The sequence below is a fragment of the Myotis brandtii genome, unplaced genomic scaffold (assembly GCF_000412655.1).
Source record: "Myotis brandtii unplaced genomic scaffold, ASM41265v1 scaffold293, whole genome shotgun sequence".
In the NCBI taxonomy this organism is placed as follows: domain Eukaryota; kingdom Metazoa; phylum Chordata; class Mammalia; order Chiroptera; family Vespertilionidae; genus Myotis; species Myotis brandtii.
In genome coordinates this window covers 1,959,124-1,982,946 of record NW_005361201.1, presented here as the reverse complement: position 1 = coordinate 1,982,946, position 23,823 = coordinate 1,959,124, and the positions used below count along the sequence as shown (strand labels likewise).

The 23,823-nt window shown below is 39.2% G+C and overlaps 1 protein-coding gene across 2 annotated transcripts in view; it reads right to left on the bottom strand.

The window, feature by feature from the left end:
• The window catches only part of NELL1 (neural EGFL like 1), a 731,583-nt gene that overhangs the window by 11,022 nt on the left and 696,738 nt on the right, over positions 1-23,823 (bottom strand). For both annotated transcript variants that reach the window (XM_005869404.2, XM_005869405.2), the window contains one exon: positions 11,948-12,141. In XM_005869404.2, the coding sequence (XP_005869466.1) occupies positions 11,948-12,141 (194 nt within the window). The remainder of the gene's footprint in view (positions 1-11,947; positions 12,142-23,823) is intronic.

Below are 23,823 nucleotides of genomic sequence, written 5' to 3'. Positions count from 1 at the left end.
TGGCCCTCAGCCCCTCACCCAGGCTGGCCAAACCTCCATGGGGTGAGGGTCCCCACTGGGGGGGGCTTGACAAGCCTGCAAACAGCCATCAGCCCCTCACCCAGGCTGGCCAAACAACCCAGTGGGGACCCCTACCCAGAAGGGGGTGTGACCAGCCTGTGAACAGCCATCAGCCCCTCACCCAGGCTGGCCAGGCACCCCAGTGGGGACCCCCAACCTGAAGGGGGTGTGACCAGCTGCAAAAGGGACCCCCCTGAGTGCACACATTTTTGTGCACTAGGCCTCTAGTCTATATATATAAAAGCCTAAGCGACCGGATGACCAGCCAGTAGCTAGGACACACACTGACTACAGGGAGCAGATGCTCAATGCAGGAGCTTCCCCCTGGTGGTCAGTGTGCTCCCACAGCGGGAGTGCCACTCAGCTGACAAGATGGGTGCCAGACGCCAGGCTGATGGCTGGCGAGCGCCACTGCACACCCAGAAGGTGCTGGGATGAGCAGGAGTAGTGCAGCACCCAGCCTGGGCTCAAGCTCCTCCCAGCTGCCTGCAACTTCGACACAGACAACAGGTTGGAGCCCGACAAGGTGGTGGGTTAAGGCAGGGCTGCAGTGGCACGGAGGTCCACTGATCCTTGCAGGCCAGGCCAAGGGACCCCTAGTTATCAATAACACAAGAAATGAGTATTGGTGAGGATGTGGAGAAAAGGGAATCCTTGCACACTGCTGATGGAAATGTAAATTGGTGTAGCCACTATGGAAAACAGTATGGAGGTTCCTCAAAAAATTAAGTATATTGCTACCATATTAACCAGCAAGCTCTCTTCTTGGCATCTATCTGAACAATTGGAAAACATTTATTTGTTGTATATATATAACCACCAGGGGGCAGACACTCAATGCAGGAGTGTCTGGGATTTATTTACCTCCTATGTTCATTGCAGGTTTATTAACAATAGCCATGATATGGAAACAATTTCAGTGTCCTTTGATGGAGGGATGAATGAAGAAAAAAATGGTACATATATTCATTAAAATACTACTTAGACAGAAGAAAGAAGAAATATTGCCACGTGCGACAAAATAGATGGATCTTAGAGTACCATGGTAAGTGAAATAAGTCATATGGAAAAGAGCAAGAGCCATATTATTTCAGTCATATATGGTATATAAAACAAAAAGCCACAAAGGAACAAACAAACAAACTTCATAGATACAGACAGCAGAATGTTGGTTACCTGAGAAGGGGGTAGGGGAAGGACAAAGAGGGTAAAGGGAGTTAAATACATGGTGACAGGAGACCAGACTTCAGTTGGTGAGCACACAATAGAATATACAGATGATATGTTATAAAGTTGTAAGCCTGAAATTTATGTAATGTTATTAATCAATGTTACTCCAATAAATTAAAATAAAAATGTCAAGAAATCATAATGTTCCAAAATATTACAGGATGAAAGATTTATACGTAAGTGGTAGAAAGATCATTCCATGATGTGACCACTGTCTGAGTACAGCCGGACCTGCCACCTGGATCCGGGGCAGAATACAGATTGTTTCCCTTGAATCCCCTCAAAGACAGCCTGATTGACCCTCCCTGTGCTTCACAGGGTGCTGGTCCCTGCAACAGTCTTTTGCCTTACCCTGGGAAAGCATGGAAGGTGTTTTTCCTCTTATCTGCGGTGAGTCACACCCCAGTACCCCATCCATCCTGCCCTGTCCTCTTAGAACATTCTGCAGTGGTGCAGCTGATATCTATGTCATCTTGTCACCAAGCAAGATGAACTTCTTATGTATATTCTCTTAAGAAACTTATAATGTAATGCTGGAATTGATAGCCCCTTTCTGGTCTCTTGGCCCCTGGGGAATTTTACATAATAACATATATATATGTATATATGCCTATATACACAAATATTCATGTATGTGTGTTTGTGGAAAGAGAGCAAGAGACTCTAGTTAAGCAATGAGTTGAATCAGAATTCAGCTAGTCTGAACAAAGAAGTGTCTAGATCCTAGGAATCTTCCAATAGAGTAATAGCTTATAGCTCATATACCATTATTTTTAGCTCACTAATATATTTTGCTCATGTACCCATTGTCTAAATTACTCCCTAAGGGTTTACTTTAATCAACAGAAGCTAAGAAAAGCAATAATAGCTATGACATGATATGATGTGGTCAGCTCAGCGGGCACAATATTACTCCCCCTCAAATACAAAAGGACCAGGCTTCAGGACCCTGCATGGCTATATCCATGAGTACCAGGAACACTTCTTTTAGAAGTGGCTGCTATACAATAGGCAATGAGACCCAATCAGAGTGTCAGGATTCTCCCAATGTGCAGACTAAAAGGATGAATAAGAATAAGCGAATAGCCTCCAGCTTAGTGTAAAATAAAGCAATTTCACATCTCATCAATTATGTGAAAATGCCAAATGGGCCCCTCTTAGTCTCTAACATGCTCAGAACAATGGCTATGTTCACTTTGGCTTTAAATTACAGGGTAACTGTCAAGAAAATCATTTTTAATAATGAAAATGTCACAGGTGACTTCATTAATTCAATGAGAAAGCCATTATAAAACCTCAGCTCACAGAGCACAATTGCACTAGAATCCAAATTTGGCAAGAGAATGGTTCCAACTGAGGGTGAGTAATTCTTCTTGCCATGATCCCTGGGGTCATTCTCAGAGCTTGACCTTTACCCCAGCTGGAGTGGTCAGAACAATCCCCATTTAAATGCCAAAGATGTATTTTCCAACCCTTCTACCATAGGATCTAAATGCATGTATGCAGTTTTATACTGAAAGTTCAGCTATAAACAACTAATAAGTATTGTAATATTTAAATTGCTTCTGAATTTCAAAAAGCAGGAACACACACTTCCCTAGCAAATAAAAAACTAATTTATTCTTACTCTGTATCAGAAAATTACAGATTTTATTATGTAAATTACACATTTTATTACTGAATAGTCCACACATTGATACACTTACTCCAGATTGCATAATTATTACTAGTTTTCTTTCTGCCACAGTTTCAGAACTTTTAAATCAAGAAGGTGGACTTAGGTAAAATTATTTATGTAAATTGAATAATAATATAAAGCAGGGTTTGGCAAACTTGCCACCCAGAGTCCAGATTTGGACAGTCACCTGATTCGATAATAAAGTTTTATTGGAACATAGATTCCCTTATTCATTTACATACTGACTGTAGCTGCTTTCGCACAACAATGTCAGAATTGAATATTTGAGACAGAAACCTTACAGTATGCAAAGCTTATCTGGCCCTCCACAGAAAAAGTGATTTGATCCCTAATATAAAGTATACAATTAGGCTTGGTACTATAGACACATCTGTTCTACCTCCTCAGATATAAATTTATTAAACTGTGATATCCAATTGTTTTATAAAATATTAATTATTCCTTCAGGTTACTCCCACAAACTAATGTTAGTTCTCTTTAATTAGCTCATAGGGTTGAAAACCTTTAGCCATCATTTAATCCAACTGTCTCACTCTAATGAAGAGGAAACCAGGCCCAGAGAGACTAAATGACAGTCCCATGTAATAACAAAACAGGAACTAGATCCCAACCTGGAATTTTATAATAATGATTTTATATCATAAGGAGGCTAGAGGGTAGGAAAAAATGATTTCAGACAAACTGAGATAAGAAGGGTCCTTGGGGCTTGTTCTCAAAGTGCAGTCCTCTGACCAGCACCATTAGAATCTCCCAGGAACTTGTCAGAAAAGCAAACTGTGACCCAACCCAGACCTACTGAATCACAGTGTCTGAGAGTAAGTCAGTGATCAATGTTTCACCAGCCCTCCAGGTCATTCTGGTAAGGGAAAGTTTGAGAATCAATGATGGAGAACCAAAGTGTCCAGTCAATTAGGGAATTAGCATGGTGTAACCCTCAAGCTCCTGTGATGAAAAGAAAGGATTTGAAACAGCATAGTAGGAAGATGGAGTGGGGGAAATGGACATGGAGACCCTGTTTCCTGACAAAACTAGAGTTTTGAGGGCAGAACTAAAATAGGCAATATGTTCATCTTTCAAAGAAAAGAAAATAATCTTAGAGCTCATACAGCCAACTTCTACCATCAAGAACACCCTAGCCAGGAAGGTATTGACAATGCTGCATGTTAGGCTTAGAGAACAAAGAAAAGCATTTTTCTTTTAATGAGGAGGTTGCAGGATTCCAGAAAGCTAACCTCTACCATGGCCCCAGGCACAGTCTGACTCATCCCTGTTCTTTACTCTATGAGTGTGGAGAATGGAAGGACTATATGACTCCTTGCAGACAGGGTTATTCTCTCCTTGCCTGAAGGAAGTGAAGGAGCCCTACCATGGCCATCTTCTTGTTTCAGGGCAAAGACTTATATGAGGGCAGGTGAAATGGCCAGCATTCTAGACAATCTTGTGTCAAAGGTCTTCTTCACTTTGCTCCCCGCCCCCCCTTCTGTGTTGCCACAGCAATTTGGCCCTGACTTTATTATGATGTGATGGGTGAATGGTTATTTATGGTATGCATTTACCTACCTACCCATCTCTGTAATTCCCAGAAAAACTCAAGACCTGGTATTGCTCAGGTCTTCAGTATTATATGTTGTTTTGGGATGGGTGCTATTCACTTCTCTTTTTAATTAAAATCACTGTACAAAGCACAGAAATGAAATCTGGTCTTAGTATATTGTTCTCTTTCTCCCACTGGATTTTCCAGTTACTAATGATAGCAGTGGGTAAAGGTGTAGGTGTGAGGGTAAATGTAGGTACTAGAATACCTAACATTTATCGAGTGCATGCAAGCCTAAAGGGCAAACCCTGGCTCTTTCTCTTGTCTGTGGCACCTGAACTCTTTTCACCTAGGAAATAGGGCAGCTAAGTCTCAGCGGTGCCACTCTGAAGCTTTCTCTGTGCTCACAGGATGAAGGCACACATCATGACAGAGGCTGAGTGTCTGACATCATCACCCATCAGGACCCATCATTTCATTTCCGCATTATATCTCATGTGACCTTACCTCTCTATCCATCTTTCGGGTTCTTTTCTTTACTCTCCTGAGCCTTTACTTCAGCCTATGTGATATCTCTCCATTTAGATTTGAGCTCTTTGGTCTTTCCCTCATGCTGTCAATCAGGCTTTGATTGGGCCATGCCAATCCTAAATGAAAACACTCTCATGATCCTCTGCTTCCCATAGGATAAAGCCTAAATTCCATGGCCCGACACTGTCCTGCCAGCCTTTATCTCCAGGCTCATCACCAATTATATCTTTCTCAGACTTTACTTGCTCCTGATATTCTAATCTCATCAGTCACTTCAGATTTCCCTTAGCACAACAGATATTGTTATGCTTTTGTATCTTTCTTCTTGCTGTTTTCTCTGTTTGAGATTCACTTTCCTACATCTCTAATTGGTTAAGTTTCTTATCTGTTAAGGTCTTACTCAAAGGTCACCTACTCTATGAAGTCATTCCCTATTCCATTCTGCATCCTCCCAGAATAGAGCCTACTTCCCCACCCTATGTTCCCACAGCAAACTGTTCATGACTTTACCATGGCACGACAGTTGGTTAGTTGTGTTTCCATTTCACTAATCATCTCTGTGATCTCCAATATAAAAACACTGCATTTCCTGGAATCTAATAAACCTGAGATCTCTCCATTTTCCCATGTGGAAAATAAAGATGTCTTCCTAAGGCCATGGATAAATTTTTGAATAAAAGAGCCACACATGGGTATCTATGAAAAGAAGTTGAACTGTAACTAAGATTTAAGAATCAAGCTCAGAGAAGGACCATTTTTCAATCTGGGTTTCTGTGGTATGGGTAATGCTGGAGAAGCATGGGTTCTAAACAATACAGCAATCATTCTGTGCCTAATCAATTACATGGCCAAAAGGTGCACAAAATTATTGTCCCTGCCAAGGAAGCACAAAGCATCTAAATAAAAGCCCAAATCCACTGTGTCAGCATACCTTTATCTTTGAACTCCATTCATCATTGGACATGTTTCAAGAACTTTTTTTCAATCAGCATGAAACACTAATCTGGTATGTTGACTCTCAAGGGGAAAGTGGCCTTTGAAAAGAATGCTGACCATGTTTTATTTGGTTTGTCCCTGCCAAGGAAGCACAAAGCATCTAAATAAAAGCCCAAATCCACTGTGTCAGCATACCTTTATCTTTGAACTCCATTCATCATTGGACATATTTCAAGAACTTTCTTTCAATCAGCATGAAACACTAATCTGGTATGTTGACTCTCAAGGGGAAAGTGGCCTTTGAAAAGAATGCTGACCCTGTTTTATTTGGTTTTTTGTTTGTTTGTTTGTTTGTTTTTTAGTAAGCATTGACCCTGTGTTGGCTTGTGTGATTTGGTTTTACTTGAATTTGATACAATTAAAAAGCCAATATTTTATATCCCAACCTTGATTTTATTTCTTAGCCTCCAAAATAGTCAATTTGGCTGATTAAGTACTGGAGATTTTTTAAAATGTATTTTATTGATTTTTTTACAGAGAGGAAGGGAGAGGGATAGAGAGTTAGAAACATCAATGAGAGAGAAACATTGATCAGCTGCCTCCTGCACACCCCCTATTGGGGATGTGCCTGCAACCAAGGTACATGCCCTTGACCGGAATCAAACTTGGGACCCTTCAGTCCGCAGGCCAATGCTCTATCCACTGAGCCAAACCAATTAGGGCAATGGAGATTTTTTTTCTTATCAAATTAGAATAGAACAGAACAACACCTACTACTTCCAGCAGAATACATATACTGCCTATGAGAGACCCACTTCAGATTAAAAGGAACACACAGACTGAAAGTAAAAGGATAAAAAAATCTTTTATGCAACTAGAAATGAAAAAAAAAATAAGCTGGGGTAGGGGTAGCAATACTTATGGGACAAAATAGACTTTAAAAAGGGGCTGTAACAGACAAAGAACGCCATAAAAATTTATAAATTTCTAGAAACATACCAATATTTCAAAGATGAATCAGGAAGAACAAAAATCTGAAGAGAATGATAACTTTAATAAAATTTAATCCGTAATAAAAAAAAACTCCCAACAAATAAAAGACCCGGACCACATGGCTTCACAGGTGAATTTTACCAAACATTTAAAGAAGAATTAATACCTATTCTTCTCAAACTATTCCAAAAAATTGAGATGGAAGGAAAACTACCAAGCTCATTTTACAAAGCTAGCATTATACAGATTAAAACACATACACACACACACACACAAAAAAAAAAAAACTACGAAAATTTTTAGAACAATGTCCATGTTGAACATAGATGCAAAAATCCTCAACAAAATATTAGCAAATCAAATTCAACAATACATGAAAAAGATCATATACCATGATCAAGTAGGACTTATTCCTGGGATGTCAGCCAGGATCAATATCCACAAATTGATTAACATGATACAACACATAAATAAAATGAAGGATAAATATCATATGATCACATCCATAGATGCAGAATTTAACATTTGACAAAATCCAATACTGATTTATGATGAAAACTCTCAGGAAAGTGGGAATAAACAGAATATAACTCAATGTAATAAAGGCCATAAATGCCAAACACATAGCTAACATCATATTCAACAGTGAAAAGCTAAAAGCTTTTCCTTTAAAGCTAGGAACAAGAAAAGGGATATCTTTTATTTAACAAGATATTGGAAGTTCTAGCCACAGCAATCAGACAACAATAAAAATAAATAAATAAAAGACATTCGAATTGGAAAGGAAAAAGTAAAACTGTCATTATTTGCAGATGACATGATGTTATCTATAGAGAATCCCAAAGAATCTACACAAAAAATATTAGAATAAATGAATTCAGTAAAATAGCAGGACACAAAATTAATATTTGGAAATCAGTTGCATTTATATGCACCAATAATCAACTATCAGAAAAAGACTTTAAGAAAACAATCCAATTTACAATTGTATCAAGAGAAATAAAATACCTAAGAATAAATTTAACCAAGGTGGTAAAAGACCTATACTTAGAAAATTATAAGACACTGAGAAAAGAATTGAAAAAGAATAAAATAAGTGGAAGGGTATACTATGCTTATGGATAGGAAGAGTTAAAATGTCTATAGGTCCCAAAGCAATACTGATTCAATAAAATCCCTTTCAAAATACTAATGCCATTTTTCACAAAAGTAGAACAAATAATCCTAAAAATTATATGGAACCATAAAAAAAAACCAAATACTCAAAACAATCTTCAGAAAAAAGGACAAAGTTGGAGGTATCACACTATTTGATATCAAACTACTACAAGTCTGTAGTAGTCAAAACAGAACAGGAAAGGCATAAAAAAAAAATGACCCATGGGTCAATGCAGAATAGAGAAGGCAGAAAATAAACCCATGCCTATATGATCAATAAATCTATGAAAAAGGAAACAAGAATATACAATGGGGTAAAGCCAGTCTCTTCAATAAATGATGCTGAGAAAATGGACAGATACATGCAAAATAATAAAACCGGATCACTTTCTTATACCGTATACAAGAATAAACTCAAAGTGGACCAAAGACTTAAATGTAAGGCTCAAAACCATAAAATTCCTAAAAGAGAACATTGGCAATACACTCTTTGACATTGCTCTTAGCAATATTTTTTTTGGATATGTTTCCTTGGGCAAGGGAAATAAAAGGAAAATAAACAAATAGGGCTATATGAAACGAAAAAGTTTTACACAGCCAAGGATTCCATCAAACAACCAACTTAATGGACAAAAATATTTGCCAATATTTGCCATTTGCAACAACATGGATGGACCTAGAGGGTATTATGCTATTAAATCAGACAGATAAAGACAAATAACATATTATTTTACTTATTGTGGAATAAAAAAACCAATATAAATAAACTAAAAAAACAGATGGTTGTCTGATAGGAGGGAATTTGGAGGATAGATGAAAAAGGAGAAGGGATTTAGAAATACAAATTGCCAGTTATAAAGATAATCACAGGGATTTAAAGTACAGCACAGGGAGTATCCTATATAATAAAAGGGTAATATGCAAATAGACCAAACGGCAGAACAACCAATCAATCAAAGCGTGACATGCTAATGATATGCTAAGGCTGCTCAACCACTCGCTATGATGTGCACTGACTACCAAGGGGCAGATGCTCCGACCAGTAGGTTAGCTTGCTGCTGGCGTCTGGCCAATTGGGACTGAGCGAGATGGACTGGACATGTCCTGGAGCCCTCCTGCAGTCCCTTCCCAGCCCAATCATGCACCGGTGGGGTCCCTCAGCCTTGCCTGTGCCCTCTCACAATCCTAGACCCCTCAGGAGATATTGGAGAGCCAGTTTCAGCCCATCCTGCAGGCCACTCCCCTTGGGAGGGTGCCAGACATAGGGCTGGCAAGCGCTGATGCAGCAGCATGAGCCACTCCTAATTGATGGGACTGATTGGGCTTGAGCAGGTTTGAGCCCACAGCAGGCACAATGAGGCCTGGATGAGTGGGTGAGGCAGGTAGGAGCTGCAGGCAGTATTGGACTGTGGGTTTCGGCCCGATCCCCGCAGGCCACTCAGAGGGACCCCACCCATGCATGAATTCGTGCTCCAGGCCTCCAGTACTCAATAATAGTGTAATCACTATGTATGGTGTCAGATGAGTTCTAGACTTACCAGGGCAATCACTTCATAAGTTATATAAATGTTTAATCACTATGTTATATACCTGAATCTAATATAGTATTGCATATAAACTGTAATTGAAAAAAAATTAAAAAAATCATAATGGAACACCTTCAACTATAAATAATGAAAACAAACAAGAAGGGTCACAAATAAATTCTTTTTTGATGATTATTTATAGAATTTGATTTAAGGGTCTTTATTCAGCTCATTAAATAAGAGTTTCTTCATCCTCCACAACCTCTTGAAAGATATACTATTAATGAATAATAAATCCGACTAGAAAGAAAAAAGATGTATGAAAAGAAATCTGCCTAGTACTTTATAAAGGAGACTGGCGATGGGGCTGGCATTATATTAACAAAATAAGATTAAAAATACTGTTTATCTCCTGTGGCAACTTCAGTCTGATTCTCTTAAGACTTAAAAGGAACTCTACAAGTGAAAATTAGAATAAATCAACTTAGGCTGGTTGGGTTGTTAGCACAGTTAATGAAGCTTTGGAAAACTTTACATGATTGATAAGTCCCATGCTTTATCATGGGCTTAAATAAAACAATAACTGAAAAAGAAATGTTAATTTTACCCTAGTCAAGATTCAACTAAAATGTTTTGCCGATTCCAGGGCCTGGGGATCTAGAGGGCTTCAAATAAAGATGGGGTCAGGTTGTGATCATCCTCTACAGTTCAGAAAAACAATATTTTCTAGAAAAGAACTAGTATAGGAAATTTTCTACATTTTGCTTGCAGGGAGACCTAAGTGCCAATCTCTTCCATAAGCCCTCCTCAACTCGTCTAATGCATAACAAGCTTCTCTTCTCTTAAAAATGTTTTCCCTTTGAATCAGTGCCACATGGTTTAATATTTGTACTTAATAACTTGAAAACTTCTTAATGGAAAATGTCCCACACATTCATTAATTTAGTACTGAATTGGGAGTTTGAGCTCAGGCAAGTTGGATTGACTGATTGCTTAATAGGTTTCACATATGCCAATTACATCAACATATCATCTGTAGAGTGTTATAGGACATACAGCAAGATGAGAAAACTATGAAATTGGGGGCAAGCAAGTGGAATTCAAATCCCAGCTTAAACATTTATATCTTGTGATATTTAGGACACATTATTTGCCCGGTGACTTAGAAACTCAGTTTCCTCATCTTTCAAAGTTGAGCTATATTAAACGTGATACTGTTTTTAAATTACAGATTGCTTGGAACATGGGAGGTGCTCCATAAGTGGGGGCAGTAGACCTAAGTTTGAATGTACTAAACTAGGTTTATTAATAAGGGGAAAAATGGGTGTTGTGGGTAACGACCTAAAGACTTGATAATAGGTATAGCTCTCCTAAGTAGGTGTCCCAGGTCTCTTGGAGGTATGACCAATTAGAAGGCAGGTAAAAGAATTACAGCTTTTCAAGGTCTTTTTAAACTGTTTCTAGGGAGCAGTTGGAATTTCTCAGGAGACCAGCTCTTTGAGGCTACTCAGCAAGTAATTTCTTGTGGTTCCCATGCCCATAAAGCCCAAGATTAAACAGCCTCATCCCAAAAGACATAACTATACAATGCAAGAGCTACAGCAAAGGAAACTGAATTGGCAAGATCAACAAAAACTGAAATAACGCACAAGGAAATCAAACACTTGATAGGCCCATTTTGCAAAAGCATAAAGCAAAACCAGTCGATGACAGAATTTTATTTCTATAAGCATTAAAGTCACTTCCGAACAACTTAATGTAAGGGGCAGCCTGGCGCTGAGAACAACAAAGAATGTATCATTTAAGAGGAGGCCTCCATATTATCATTATCATTTGTTCAGCATGGAGGTCGGGCCTGTCTCTGACCACTGGAGGCACGTCTCTGAGCCTTGCTTTTCTGGATAATGTCACCACAGAAGGGAGCAAGTTCATACGGGTGATCATTTCAGGCAAAGACTAGTTCTAATTAGCAAGTTTGTGTAAGTGTGGGATGAGGGCTCATTAAAGCTCTCAGCCGACCAACCTGAAAGGCACTGCAGGCCCTCAGTGGGAGGATTAACTGTCTTCTCAGCCCTGCAGCACCTTCTCAAGCTCACACCTACTTTCCTTAAGAGCAGGTATGCCTGCCACCCAGCATCATCATTAGCTGTTGGGTGGATTAGAACAGGAGAAGCCTTTTCAGGAACCACAGGACGCCCATGGGTCAAGAGGCTGGAGGAAGCGGTAGGGAGGAAGAGAAAAAAGTACCATCACAAGTTCTGCAGCATACATCAATCTTACCTTGCAGGAGCAGACAGAACACCTATCTTCTTTCAGGGTCCACACCTGCCCATTGCGCTTCACTCCTCCTCCGTGGGTGCAGTCACCGGAGCAGGAGGGCCCAGAGGGACAGAGGCAGTCGAAGCCCCCTGCCAGGTTGATACAGGCAGAATCGTTCCAGCAGGTATGGGTTCGTAAGGCACATTCATCAATGTCTGCAATAAAGAAAGCATAGAGCTTTCGAATCCAGCCAATTATTAGAAAATACTAATCACTTATAATAACATCAATTAACACTACTGAGCATTTACCTTGTGCCAGGTACTGTGCCAAGCTGCTCACATGCATAATCTCATTTATGCTGCCAGGCAGCTTTGTGGTGGAGGATCTGTTCTTATCTCTATTTTGCAAATAATGGAGCTGAGGTTCATCACCGAAGTTAATTATCATGCCCACTGTCATTTAGCTAATAAGTGGTAGGTCTGAGATTTAAACTCGCAACTATTGCACTCCAATTACTAAATTATCTGGTAGTAGCTCTGTATTAACTTTAGAATAGTCTCAGGAACTATACCATCCTTAACAGTGTAGATGCACCCTATGGAGAACTGGGTCTTTTAGCAAAGGTGTGAATAGATTGATTACACCTGAGTAGGAACAAGTGGGTAATTAGGGAAACCCTGAACCAGTAGACTTCAAGCAGATCCTGGGGCCAAGGATGAAAGAAGAGGGAACAGTTCTTGGGAGGAGCTTTCCTAACCAAGCCTCACCATCCTAATGGCCAGCAGCATGTTACCAAATGAGAAAACATCTCAGAGCTACCGTAGGGTATGGTGCTGATGGTGATGAAAGACACACATTTATTTTGCTTTTTTTTTTCATTGATATCCAGGTATGGAGAGAAAACATAAATCCAGTCAACCCTCCCCACATTCAAAGCTCAGGTGACCTTAACAATAATCCAGGGAGTTGTTCAGCCCCAGCGGGCAATCTATTACCTCATAAGGTAACCAGTTCCATCACTGAATTACTCTTACAAATGTCTTCCTTAAATTGAAATGAAATATATTAAGCAGTAGCTTCTACTTCTTGGTACTAGTTCTGAGACCATCCAAGGAAAGCCTTTTTCTTATTTATGACATTATTTATGCTATTTGAAGACATTGGTCATTTGTCTATCAGAGTATTCTACTCCACTGATCAGTCTACTGTCATGCCCTTCAATTATCCTTCAAATGACAACATTGATTCCAACAAATTGTTGCCAAACGTTTGCTATGCATAAGATCCTTTGCTTATAAGACATTGTCCTCATGAGATGATAAGGAGAAACACAAGTTAGAATAAGAACAATGTAAATTAACTTATTCTACATCCCAAATTTCATATTAAATATGTATAAGGTTGCAAGCACTTGATTATGGGCTAAATTAAAAAAAAATGTCATTGGTGTTAGGGTCACCAAAGGAGGGACACACTCAAAGCCAAAGTGGTAAGGGATTATAAATGTATTAGGTCATCTGGATAGCAGATGGGCTGAGCACTAAAATGTATTCTACATCCCAAATTTCATATTAAATATGTATAAGTTTGCAAACACTTGATTACGGACTAAATTTTAAAAAATCGTCATTGGTGTTAGGGCCACCAAAGGAGGGACACTCGAGGCCAAAGTGGTAAGGGATTATAAATTTTTTAGGTCATCTGGATAGCAGATGGGCTGAGCACCAAAATAGCACCAACCCCCAAAGATGGGAAGTCAGAGGTTTTAAAAGTTCTCTAGGCGGGCTTTTTCTGGGCAGAGAATTCTCTGTGCAAGTCCAGATTCTGGAAACTCCAGAGGCGAGAGATTATGGTCTTAGCAAGTGGAATGTGGTCTAAGCAAGTGGAATATCCCTTGTGAAGTGGCCTAAAGGTCAGTTCCCAGGGGAGAGGGTATCAATTCAATTATCTGATCAGACCTAACAGTTGGCATTTCCCCCTAAAGTGCTCAAAGAAATAAAATGCTCAAAGCATCAAATAAACTTAACTGCTACCACTTTTTATATATTGCTTCCAAGTATTTCAAAACCTTCTTTCTCATGAATTGTGCCATATAATTAATTGCAAGATGAAAGAGTTATTCACATGATACAAAAGAAGAAACTAAAGTGCAGAGATGGCTAACTGGTCACACAGCTAGTACACGTCAGAGCAAGGATTGTGTCCTGGAGCTTCTGATAGGTGCACTAGAGTTCTTCCCACTGTACCATGTCAACTCAAGATCCAAAAGTCTGTGCCACCTTTCAGTGTACTATAATATTTTCTGGTTTGTCTACTTTCAATGATTTACCCTCTGGACATTGCAACTCATTTTCAAGGATAAGATCTTATGTGAATCTTCTTTAGTATTTTTAGTTAAAATTTTGAGAATGATACAATTAGTCAAAGTTTGCTAGAATTTTGAAACTACTGTAACTTAAAAATAATGAGAGAGACATGACCTATCTTTTCTGCCTAAAGGCAGGCACTGTATTGGTATAATACTTGGCTTCACAGCACAGGTACAAAGTAGAAGATGTTAAGGATTAGGTCATCTGGATAGCAGATGGGCTGAGCACCAAAATAGCACCAACCCCCAAAGATGGGAAGTCAGAGGTTTTAAAAGTTCTCTAGGCAGGCTTTTTCTGGGCAGAGAATTCTCTGTGCAAGTCCAGATTCTGGAAACTCCAGAGGGGAGAGATTACGGTCTTTGCAAGTGGAATGTGGTCTAAGCAAGTGGAATATCCCTTGTGAAGTGGCCTAAAGGTCAGTTCCCAGGGGAGAGGGTATCAATTCAATTATTTGATCAGACCTAACAGTTGGCATTTTCCCCTAAAGTGCTCAAAGCAATAAAATGCTCAAAGGCATCAAATAAATTTAACTGCTACCACTTTTTATATATTGCTTCCAAGTATTTCAAAACCTTCTTTCTCATGAATTGTGCCATATAATTAATTGCAAGATGAAAGAGTTATTCACATGATACAAAAGAAGAAACTAAAGTGCAGAGATGGCTAACTGGTCACACAGCTAGTACACGTCAGAGCAAGGATTGTGTCCTGGAGCTTCTGATAGGTGCACTAGAGTTCTTCCCACTGTACCATGTCAACTCAAGATCCAAAAGTCTGTGCCACCTTTCAGTGTACTATAATATTTTCTGGTTTGTCTACTTTCAATGATTTACCCTCTGGACATTGCAACTCATTTTCAAGGATAAGATCTTATGTGAATCTTCTTTAGTATTTTTAGTTAAAATTTTGAGAATGATACAATTAGTCAAAGTTTGCTAGAATTTTGAAACTACTGTAACTTAAAAATAATGAGAGAGACATGACCTATCTTTTCTGCCTAAAGGCAGGCACTGTATTGGTATAATACCTGGCTTCACAGCACAGGTACAAAGTAGAAGATGTTAAGGAATTCCAATAATATTTCTAGAAGCTAATTCATTCTGAGGTTTAGTTTTTTATTTTGTCCCACCAACTGCAGCCTCAGTCAAGACATTTAGTTGATGAATAATGATTTCTTCTTTGAAAACTGTGGAGATAATCCCAAATTAAGATGCCTAGATTCCAGGTTAACTATAATCAGACCGCAATTACTCCTCATTGTTCCTGGTCATGCCCACATCATTGCCAAAGTATTTTACTAAATGATGTTCCTGCCTAAAACCTCTCTCATCTTCCACTACTCCAAATCCTCCTAATCGAATAGGTTTTCGTCATATTTGAAAGCAAGATCTTTCATTTAATTGAGTGCATACTATGTATAAGTCATTTGACATATCACACTATGTGTTCTTGATCATATTATCGAGCCTCTTTGACCCCCATTTATCTCTTGTATAAAACCATATCCACTTAATCTAAGGTTGTTTGAAAATAAAAATGTAGATAACATAATAAAGTCTGACTAAATCTTTGGTTTTTGTTTTATTAAATATAAATATTTTAGACAAAGTTCAAGCCCCACCTCCTCAGCTAAGTATCTCACAATATGAAGCAAATTCATATTAACCATTCACATCTGAATTCCCACTGTAATGGCATTAAGTGGAATAATACTAAAGTGATCCATTTGCATTATTCTGACTCCCCAGTTTTTGCTGAAAGAAACAATTAAATTATTCAATCTTATACTTCTCTCATCACATTTATAGTTGAGTTTATATGTTTAGGAAATATATATAGAGAGTAAATTGATAGCTAGACCAATGGCTCATTACATACATAATCATAACAAATAAAATTTAGATTTTCTCAAACTCTGTGTTTGCTCAGATCAACATTCTTATCACTGGGACTATTTCATTAGCCTCCTTTCTGGTCTCCCTGACTTTAGTCACTTCTCACTCTTATTCTTGGAGTTTCAATTGTGGGCCCAATCAAAAGAATTTAGGGAACCTTGAAAAAGTACTGGTGGACAGTTCCCACTACTACAGAATGATTTAATTGGAATAAAGTAGCATGCAGACATCTTGGCTCTGTTCAGTCAGATGAGGATCATTGCTCTAAACACTTTCCACATGGGAGTGGTGTTTGTTCTAAAAGCAAATGTGTCCATGTCACTCCTTTGCTGAACACCTCTTAGTGGTTCTCTGGTGCTTAGAATAAAAGGTTCAAACTCCCAGCAAATCCTATAAGACCCAATCTTACACTTTAATAGTTACCTTCTGCCTTTCTCCCTTTCCACTCAAAAGCCATAGGTGATACACAGACCATGTTGTTTCCTCAGTCTGTGACTTAGAACATGCCTTTTCTTATTTTAGTACTCCCCCCTTTCCTAACTCTACTTTTTCTCAGCCCATTTGCAATGGGCTGGAGTATAAGTAATTCATTGAAAAGGTAAGCACTTCCCTTCCTGTGCTATCTTAACTACCATGTATTCATCAAAATTGTGATCAGATATCACCACCCCTCATTCTGCAAGACAGTCACTATTCACATTTTGCTTTCTCTGTACTTCATATACCATGCTGTTCCTGCATTCATCTCTCAGGAATTACATGTTTAATATACCCACCTCCCTAGATAACTAGTAAGCTCATTGAGTGCAGAGACTAAATATTTTCGTTTTTCTCTCCTCAGTGCCAACTACAATGTAATACACTGAGGATGTTTGATGTATTTATTTAAATTACTTAAATTCAGGAAACTTACAGGCTGACAATATTATAGAGCCTACTTTGCCAAAATTCATTCTCTGGGTTGTTCACTAAGCCTAAGACATAACCACAACCCTCTTCTTTAGGGAATACATTTAATTGTGAAATTTTTGTGTGGAAAAGTATGATAAACACAGCAAAATAGGAACACACTCAAATAGCAAGGCAACTTACCCTCCTCCCTCCCATCCCAGTTTCTTGTCAAATGTTTGAATATAAATACAGAGGAAGGCCCATTAACAAATCACTAAATAAATTGTCTGGGAGAGTAATTTCAACAGATCCACAAACAGTGGCTACAGAAGAATATTTAATTTATGGTCTCCTCTAAAATCTCTAAAGTGGCATTTAATGCCCAACTATAGTATGCTTTCTCAACATTTTGCATCACAAAGTTGCACACATATTGGCAGTGTTTTCCTCTCATAAATTAAGACACCTGAGCATAAAGATGAACACACCTAGTGTGAGCACTAAAAACAAGGTGCAAAACCTGGATTTGCCTTTGTCGTTCCAGAATCAAAGGATTTCAGACTTGAATATAAGACCACATTGCCTACAGAGCTCCATGTAATTGCTGTACTTATGACACAGAAATCTCATTCTGCTTCCATGCAATTTAACAGATTTATGGAAAGCCAGATGTTAGCAATTATGGAAACTGACATTATTCATATTCGTGGTAATACAGACCTGTTTGCTCTGCACAAAACTAACTTAATCTATTATACATGTCCCAAGGCATCCAAATGGAGGAGGCACCCTATTTACATATAGCAACTGTTCTCTGCTGAGCAAACACAAAGACATTCACCCATGATATTTACCCACATCATCAGACCAATGACAAAGGGGTGATGAAACAAAAATCAGGCAAGATATTCCACACTCAAATCTATAATCATTAAAGTATGCTTGTTTTTTTTTCTTATTGTAAGTCATGGCTTTCTGTAATTTTCTTGTTTTTTCACTTTGTACATTCACTATTTAAATGGTCCATGCTCAGATAAAGGTTTTTTCAATAAAATTCCACTGCTAAGCTTACATTAGAGTTAATTTTCTTGCATTGACATTTTCACAATTTCTGAAAGCTATCATTGTACTCAATTTTGCTTTTAAAAAAGTCTGCTTGTGCCTAAGACTAGTAGATCTGCTTTGTTCTTTAATTTGAGGTTCTCAGATTACTTGAGCATGTAAGAAAATACAATTCAGAGCTATTTATACCAGCAGCAAGTAAACCAAGCCCAGCCTAGCCCCAAACAATCTTCCCACCCTTCTAGAAAAAAAAAGTGGCTTTGCAGAAGTTTGAATAACATAACAACTGTAATGGTACCTGCCTCAGGAGCTGAAACTTCTACGAGTTCATCTCAGAGATCCAGAGAACATTTGTCCTCCAAGTGGTTTGTTAGCAGTTAGGTCAAAGGAGAGAACTTTTTTATTACCGGTACCTGCCTCAGGAGCTGAAACTTCTACGAGTTCATTTCAGAGATCCAGGGAAACATTTGTCCTCCAAGTGGTTTGTTAGCGGTTAGGTCAAAGGAGAGAACTTTTTTATTACTCCCTTTTCTTTCTCTTGAGTACTTTTCACAACAATCTAGTTTTACTTTCAAACTCAAAACAGGTGATGTGTCAGAAAACAAAATTGAACTTGGGGTTTGACTATACAGCTGTGTGTTCTGACTTGGAAAGCATTATCAGACATTAGTAGCTTAGAAATGAGCACAGAGCTGGGGGGCTTAGACATGATAAATAAGACAGAGCACAGAGGCCTCTCCCACAGTTAAAGCAGAATCAGTACTGTTTCCTTTACTGGCAGAGAGAAAATTACAGAAAAAAATATATACAGGCTGCACATGAGCAAAGTTAAGTGAAAGAAAAAGTAGAGAAATCTGAGGTCTGACGGGGCTTGCAAAATGCAAGGCTAATGAAATTTCAAGCTGCAGAGTATGTTTCAGGTCACAACAAGAGAGGTGATAGCTGAGCTCTATGTGTGCTAGTCTTACCCCACTTGAATGTCTTACAAGCCTTTTAGAGAGCCTTTTAGAGAACAGACTATTAGGAGTGGGCTGACACACTTTGGATACATCAGAAGAGACTTACCAGCAAAGTGAGGGGCTCAAACTCATCTTGCTTTAATGACACTGAGGAGTTCTGCCTGAAAAGGCGAAGCCTGAAAGATTAGTGAACTATAGCTTCATCTACTTGAGATGCTATTGTGTATCTCTCAGGAGGAAGGTCCAATGTCCCTCCAGTGTTGACTCTACAGTTACTGCCTCTAATCTCTCTGGAGTAGGAAGGAACCCTGTCCTGTGGCCTTCCTCTTATTGCCCAGTGTGTAATTTTGTTATTCTCCAGTGAGTCATCCCCTTTTCCTTTAACTAAGTAGACTTTCTTGGGCAAAGAAAGAAAACACCTCCTTGCTTAGGCTCACTCTTTTTTTAAATATATATTTTTGTTGATTTCAGAGAGGAAGGGAAAGGGAGAGAGAGATAGAAACATCAACAATGAGAATCATTGATCGACTGCCTCCTGCATGCCCCCCCTCCCCCAATGAGGATGGAGCCCGAAACCCAGGCATGTGCCCTGACCCGGAATCGAACCATGACAACCTGGTTCATAGGTCGATGTTCAACTACTGAGCCACACTGGTCAGGCTTGGGCTCACTCTTACCTGATCCACTCCCTAGATGCAGGTCTTATTTCCAGTGTTTACAACTAGCAGCTACCCACATGGATGCATCTATCCTCTCCTAAGTGTTTGTGACCCTCTCTTCAAAGCCCGAATACTGAAGGTTCTCATGACCATTAGTTTGCACAGTCAGCACCCATCACTTAACAGATATTGTTATTATTTCAGTCTAAGAGCTGGCTTCTTGACCCTTCCAGGATATAATACTGCCCTATTTATCCTCTTATTTCTTCATTCATCTAGTCACTAGTAACCAATCACCAGTCAATTAACTAATTACACATATATTTATTGAACATCTACTCTGTCTTAGACATTGTGCTATGGACTGGGGATAAAATGGGCAAAGAGTACAGACATGATTCTTTAAGTATGGACCAGATAGTCTTCTCCCATTTCCTAAGGTTCCATCTCTGGTTCTGGGTTCATTTCTCCTCAGTGGAGGCAGTATTACATACCAATTCAAAACTTAGGGTTTGGAACCCAGCAGCTGTGGGTGCCAGTTAATGTGACCAGTTGTTCCAGTTTTCCTGGGACTGTGGGGGGGGGGTGTCCCTGAGATAGATGACTTTCACAGCTAAAATCAGACAAAGGGGACAAATGAGTCAACTGCATCAGTCCTATCCCTGCAACTTATTGTTTGTATGACCATGGAAAACTTGCCTAATATCTCTAAGCATTGGTCCTATCATCTGAAAAATGTTGATAAAAATCCCCCCTGAGATAATCTGGTAATTTCAGGAAGTACATGCGTATCTTACAATAATGGCTCAAAACTGATTAGCTGCTGTTCTTGTTCTTGTTTGTATGGCCTGTACACTTTCCCTCTCATAGAAATCACTCATCTCATGAATGCCAAGGTCGCATCTCTTCAGGATATCTTCAAATCTGCACCATTAGCCCTGAGCTCTGTGTATGCAGCTAACCCCACTGCTGCCTGCTAACTGGGGATTGCCACTTGAATTCTGAATTCCCACACAAATTTCCAAGGATTTGATCAGTACTTTGGATAGCCCAACCCAGGAATGCTGACACTCCACCTCTCTCATGAGCCTCAGTCAGTAGACCTGGGCTCATATTACGTGACTCATATTGAAAGAATATAGTTTGCTGACCCTCCATGAACTTGCCTTGGTCACTGACTACATTTTACTTATAGGCTGTACACATTTAGGTGTTTTACTGCAGATGGAGAAAACGGTTTCTTCTAGGCAGGAAAATGAGAGTAAAATAAAAGCAGAGCAGCCTTCTGAATTAACCGTTAGTCTGCTTTCTGCCATGAACAAATCATGCTTAAGTGATAAAAAATTGTTTAAAATCAATTCAATTCTGACCAAGGAGAGAATAAATTTTAAAAAATCTATAAATATAGAAATACTTGGTATCCAAAGAGAATTTTACTGCATAGAGGCTACAGTATTGATGCCAATGATTTTAGATTTATTCATTTTTATAGATGCTGATAGGTGGGAGGGGGGTTGTATTATTACTGCATCTGTATCACAGAGAAGTAGAACAGATATGTTTTTATAAACTAATCAATGCCTAACCCCGGGCCTTATACATTCTATTGTTATATTCATTGTGTTATTAATCTCTTTAACAAAATGTCACCCTCAACTGAAAAGAATTATCCCTCCTACTTTTATTTTGTTATTATATATCTTTATGTTGCCTTGTGTACTTAGCTGTGAACATACTTTTCTATTTTTCTTATTCATTCAAAAGTAATATTCTGGTTTACTTATCTTTGTGTCCTCCACCACACTTTTTTTTAAGAGAGAGAGAGTGGAAGGGAGGGGTAGAGACAGAGAGAAACATCAATGTGAGAGAGACACATCAATAGGTTGCCTCCTACACATGCCACCAACTAGGACTGGTGATCAAGCCTACAGCCAAGGTACATGCCCTTGACTGGAATCAAACCCAGGACCTTTCTGTCTAGCAGGGGTCCTCAAACTACGGCCCGCAGGCCACATGCAAATACAAATACTGTATTTGTTCCCGTTGTCCGTCCACCCTCCTCGTACCTCAGAGGTATTAAGTCAGGGGTCCTCAAACTACGGCCCATGGGCCACATGCAAATACAAATATTGTATTTGTTCCCGTTTTGTTTTTTTACTTCAAAATAAGATATGTGCAGTGTGCATAGGAATTTGTTCATAGTTTTTTTTTTTAAACTATAGTCTGGCCCTCCAACGGTCTGAGGGACAGTGAACTGGCCCCCTGCTTAAAAAGTTTGAGGACCCCTGGTCTACAGGGTGATGCTCTCTCCACTGAGTCAAACCAGCTAGGGCTCACCATTCCTCTTACAGTGTATTTCACCTACTAAGAAATGGGGAAACATGTATTGAATTTGAATCTGGTTGAGCTGTGATTTAAGAAGGAACCCTGTCCTTTGGATCCTCAGTGTTTTCTTTACACGAGTACTTCCCACCTTTGCAGGACTGAGCTAGAACACAAGTGGTGACAGATGAAGAGCAGGGTAGAGGTGAATGGCAGAATCCAGCTTCAGGATAACAAAGAGCTTTCTGAGAATTAAATAGCCTTCTCAGACATTCCATATTTATGGAAACATCCCCAGGCTCTCTTAGTGAGTATTTGCCAGCAGGTGCCAAAGAGAGAAAGCCCGGCATGGAACAGCGTGGTTTCCTGGTCTGCACTGCAGTGTGGTTAGCGGAATCCTTAGTGACAAATATGCATGGGGAGTCCAGCCAGGGGGAAACCAGAACTAACTCTGGTGTTTTTTTAAAATACATTTTTATTTATTTCAGAGAAGAAGGGAGAGATGGAGAGAGATAGAAACATCAATGATGAGAGAGAATCACTGATCGGATGCCTCCTGCATGCCTCCTACTGGGGATCGAGCTCACAACCCAGGCATGTGCCTTTGACCGGAATCAAACCCTTCAGTCCACAGGCCGATGCTCAATCCACTGAGCCAAACCAGCTAGGGCAGAACTAACTCTGTTTTGACAAATCATTCTCTCAAGCAAGTTGTCAGATGAGAAATAATTTCTTCTCTCTCCCACACCAAGGAAAGGTTTTAGGCACACAGAGGTCACCAAGGAATTTCATTTACTACCAGAAATACCCTGCAACCTATGCAGAAAGCAAAGGTGAAAAAACACTGTTAGAGGTGCAATTCTAAAATCATGTCTTGATGAAAATAACAAGAGGGTCACATTACAATCCCCAAGAATTCAAAGACCTTCCATGGCTATTATTTATTGTTTATTTTCACCACTTCATTTTGGCCCCTGACTTCTAGGAAGTGACAAACCTCTTCCAGAAACTATCCCCGGGTAAGGAGAGTTATGGCATTGATCAAGAACAATAATTGGGACTACCACAGCCACAAAGGGCAGTCCCTACAGAGAAGACCGAGGAGCTACAAATAAATCTTAATGGGAATCTCATTATCTCAAAGATTTTTTAGCAGGAAAATGGCCTAGTCTGAGTTGCTACAAGGTCATGTATCTAGGGATTGGCAGAAACTTATATTGGAACCCATATTTTACTTATATGTGCCCCCACTAATGTCTTTAGTAAGTCATATCACAATTTCTCAGCTGTGTGGCAAAAGAAAATTCAGACTGTACTGTTTTTCAAGTTTATGCATCTATAAAATGGGGGATCATAACAAATACCTGTTATGAGAACTATAGGACAAATTGTTAGCACATACTAGTTTCTTAATGATGATCACAGTCAATATCTGGCTAATTTTAATGGCTTCCCTTTTATTTTTTTAGGAAAGGCATTTCAAGCAAAAGGAATCAGAGAACAAATTTGCACAGGTATACAGAAAATCACATCAATACAAGCAGAGGGTAGGAAATTTTGTCAGAAACACTACTATATCTATAGAGTTATATTTTATACTAAAATAGCTTCACACACATATATATCTACACTAATAAAAAAGAAACATGGTAATTAGCGTATGACCGCTACCCTTCCCATTGGCTAATCAGGGAGATATGCAAATTAACTGTCAGCCAAGATGGCGGCCGGCAGCCA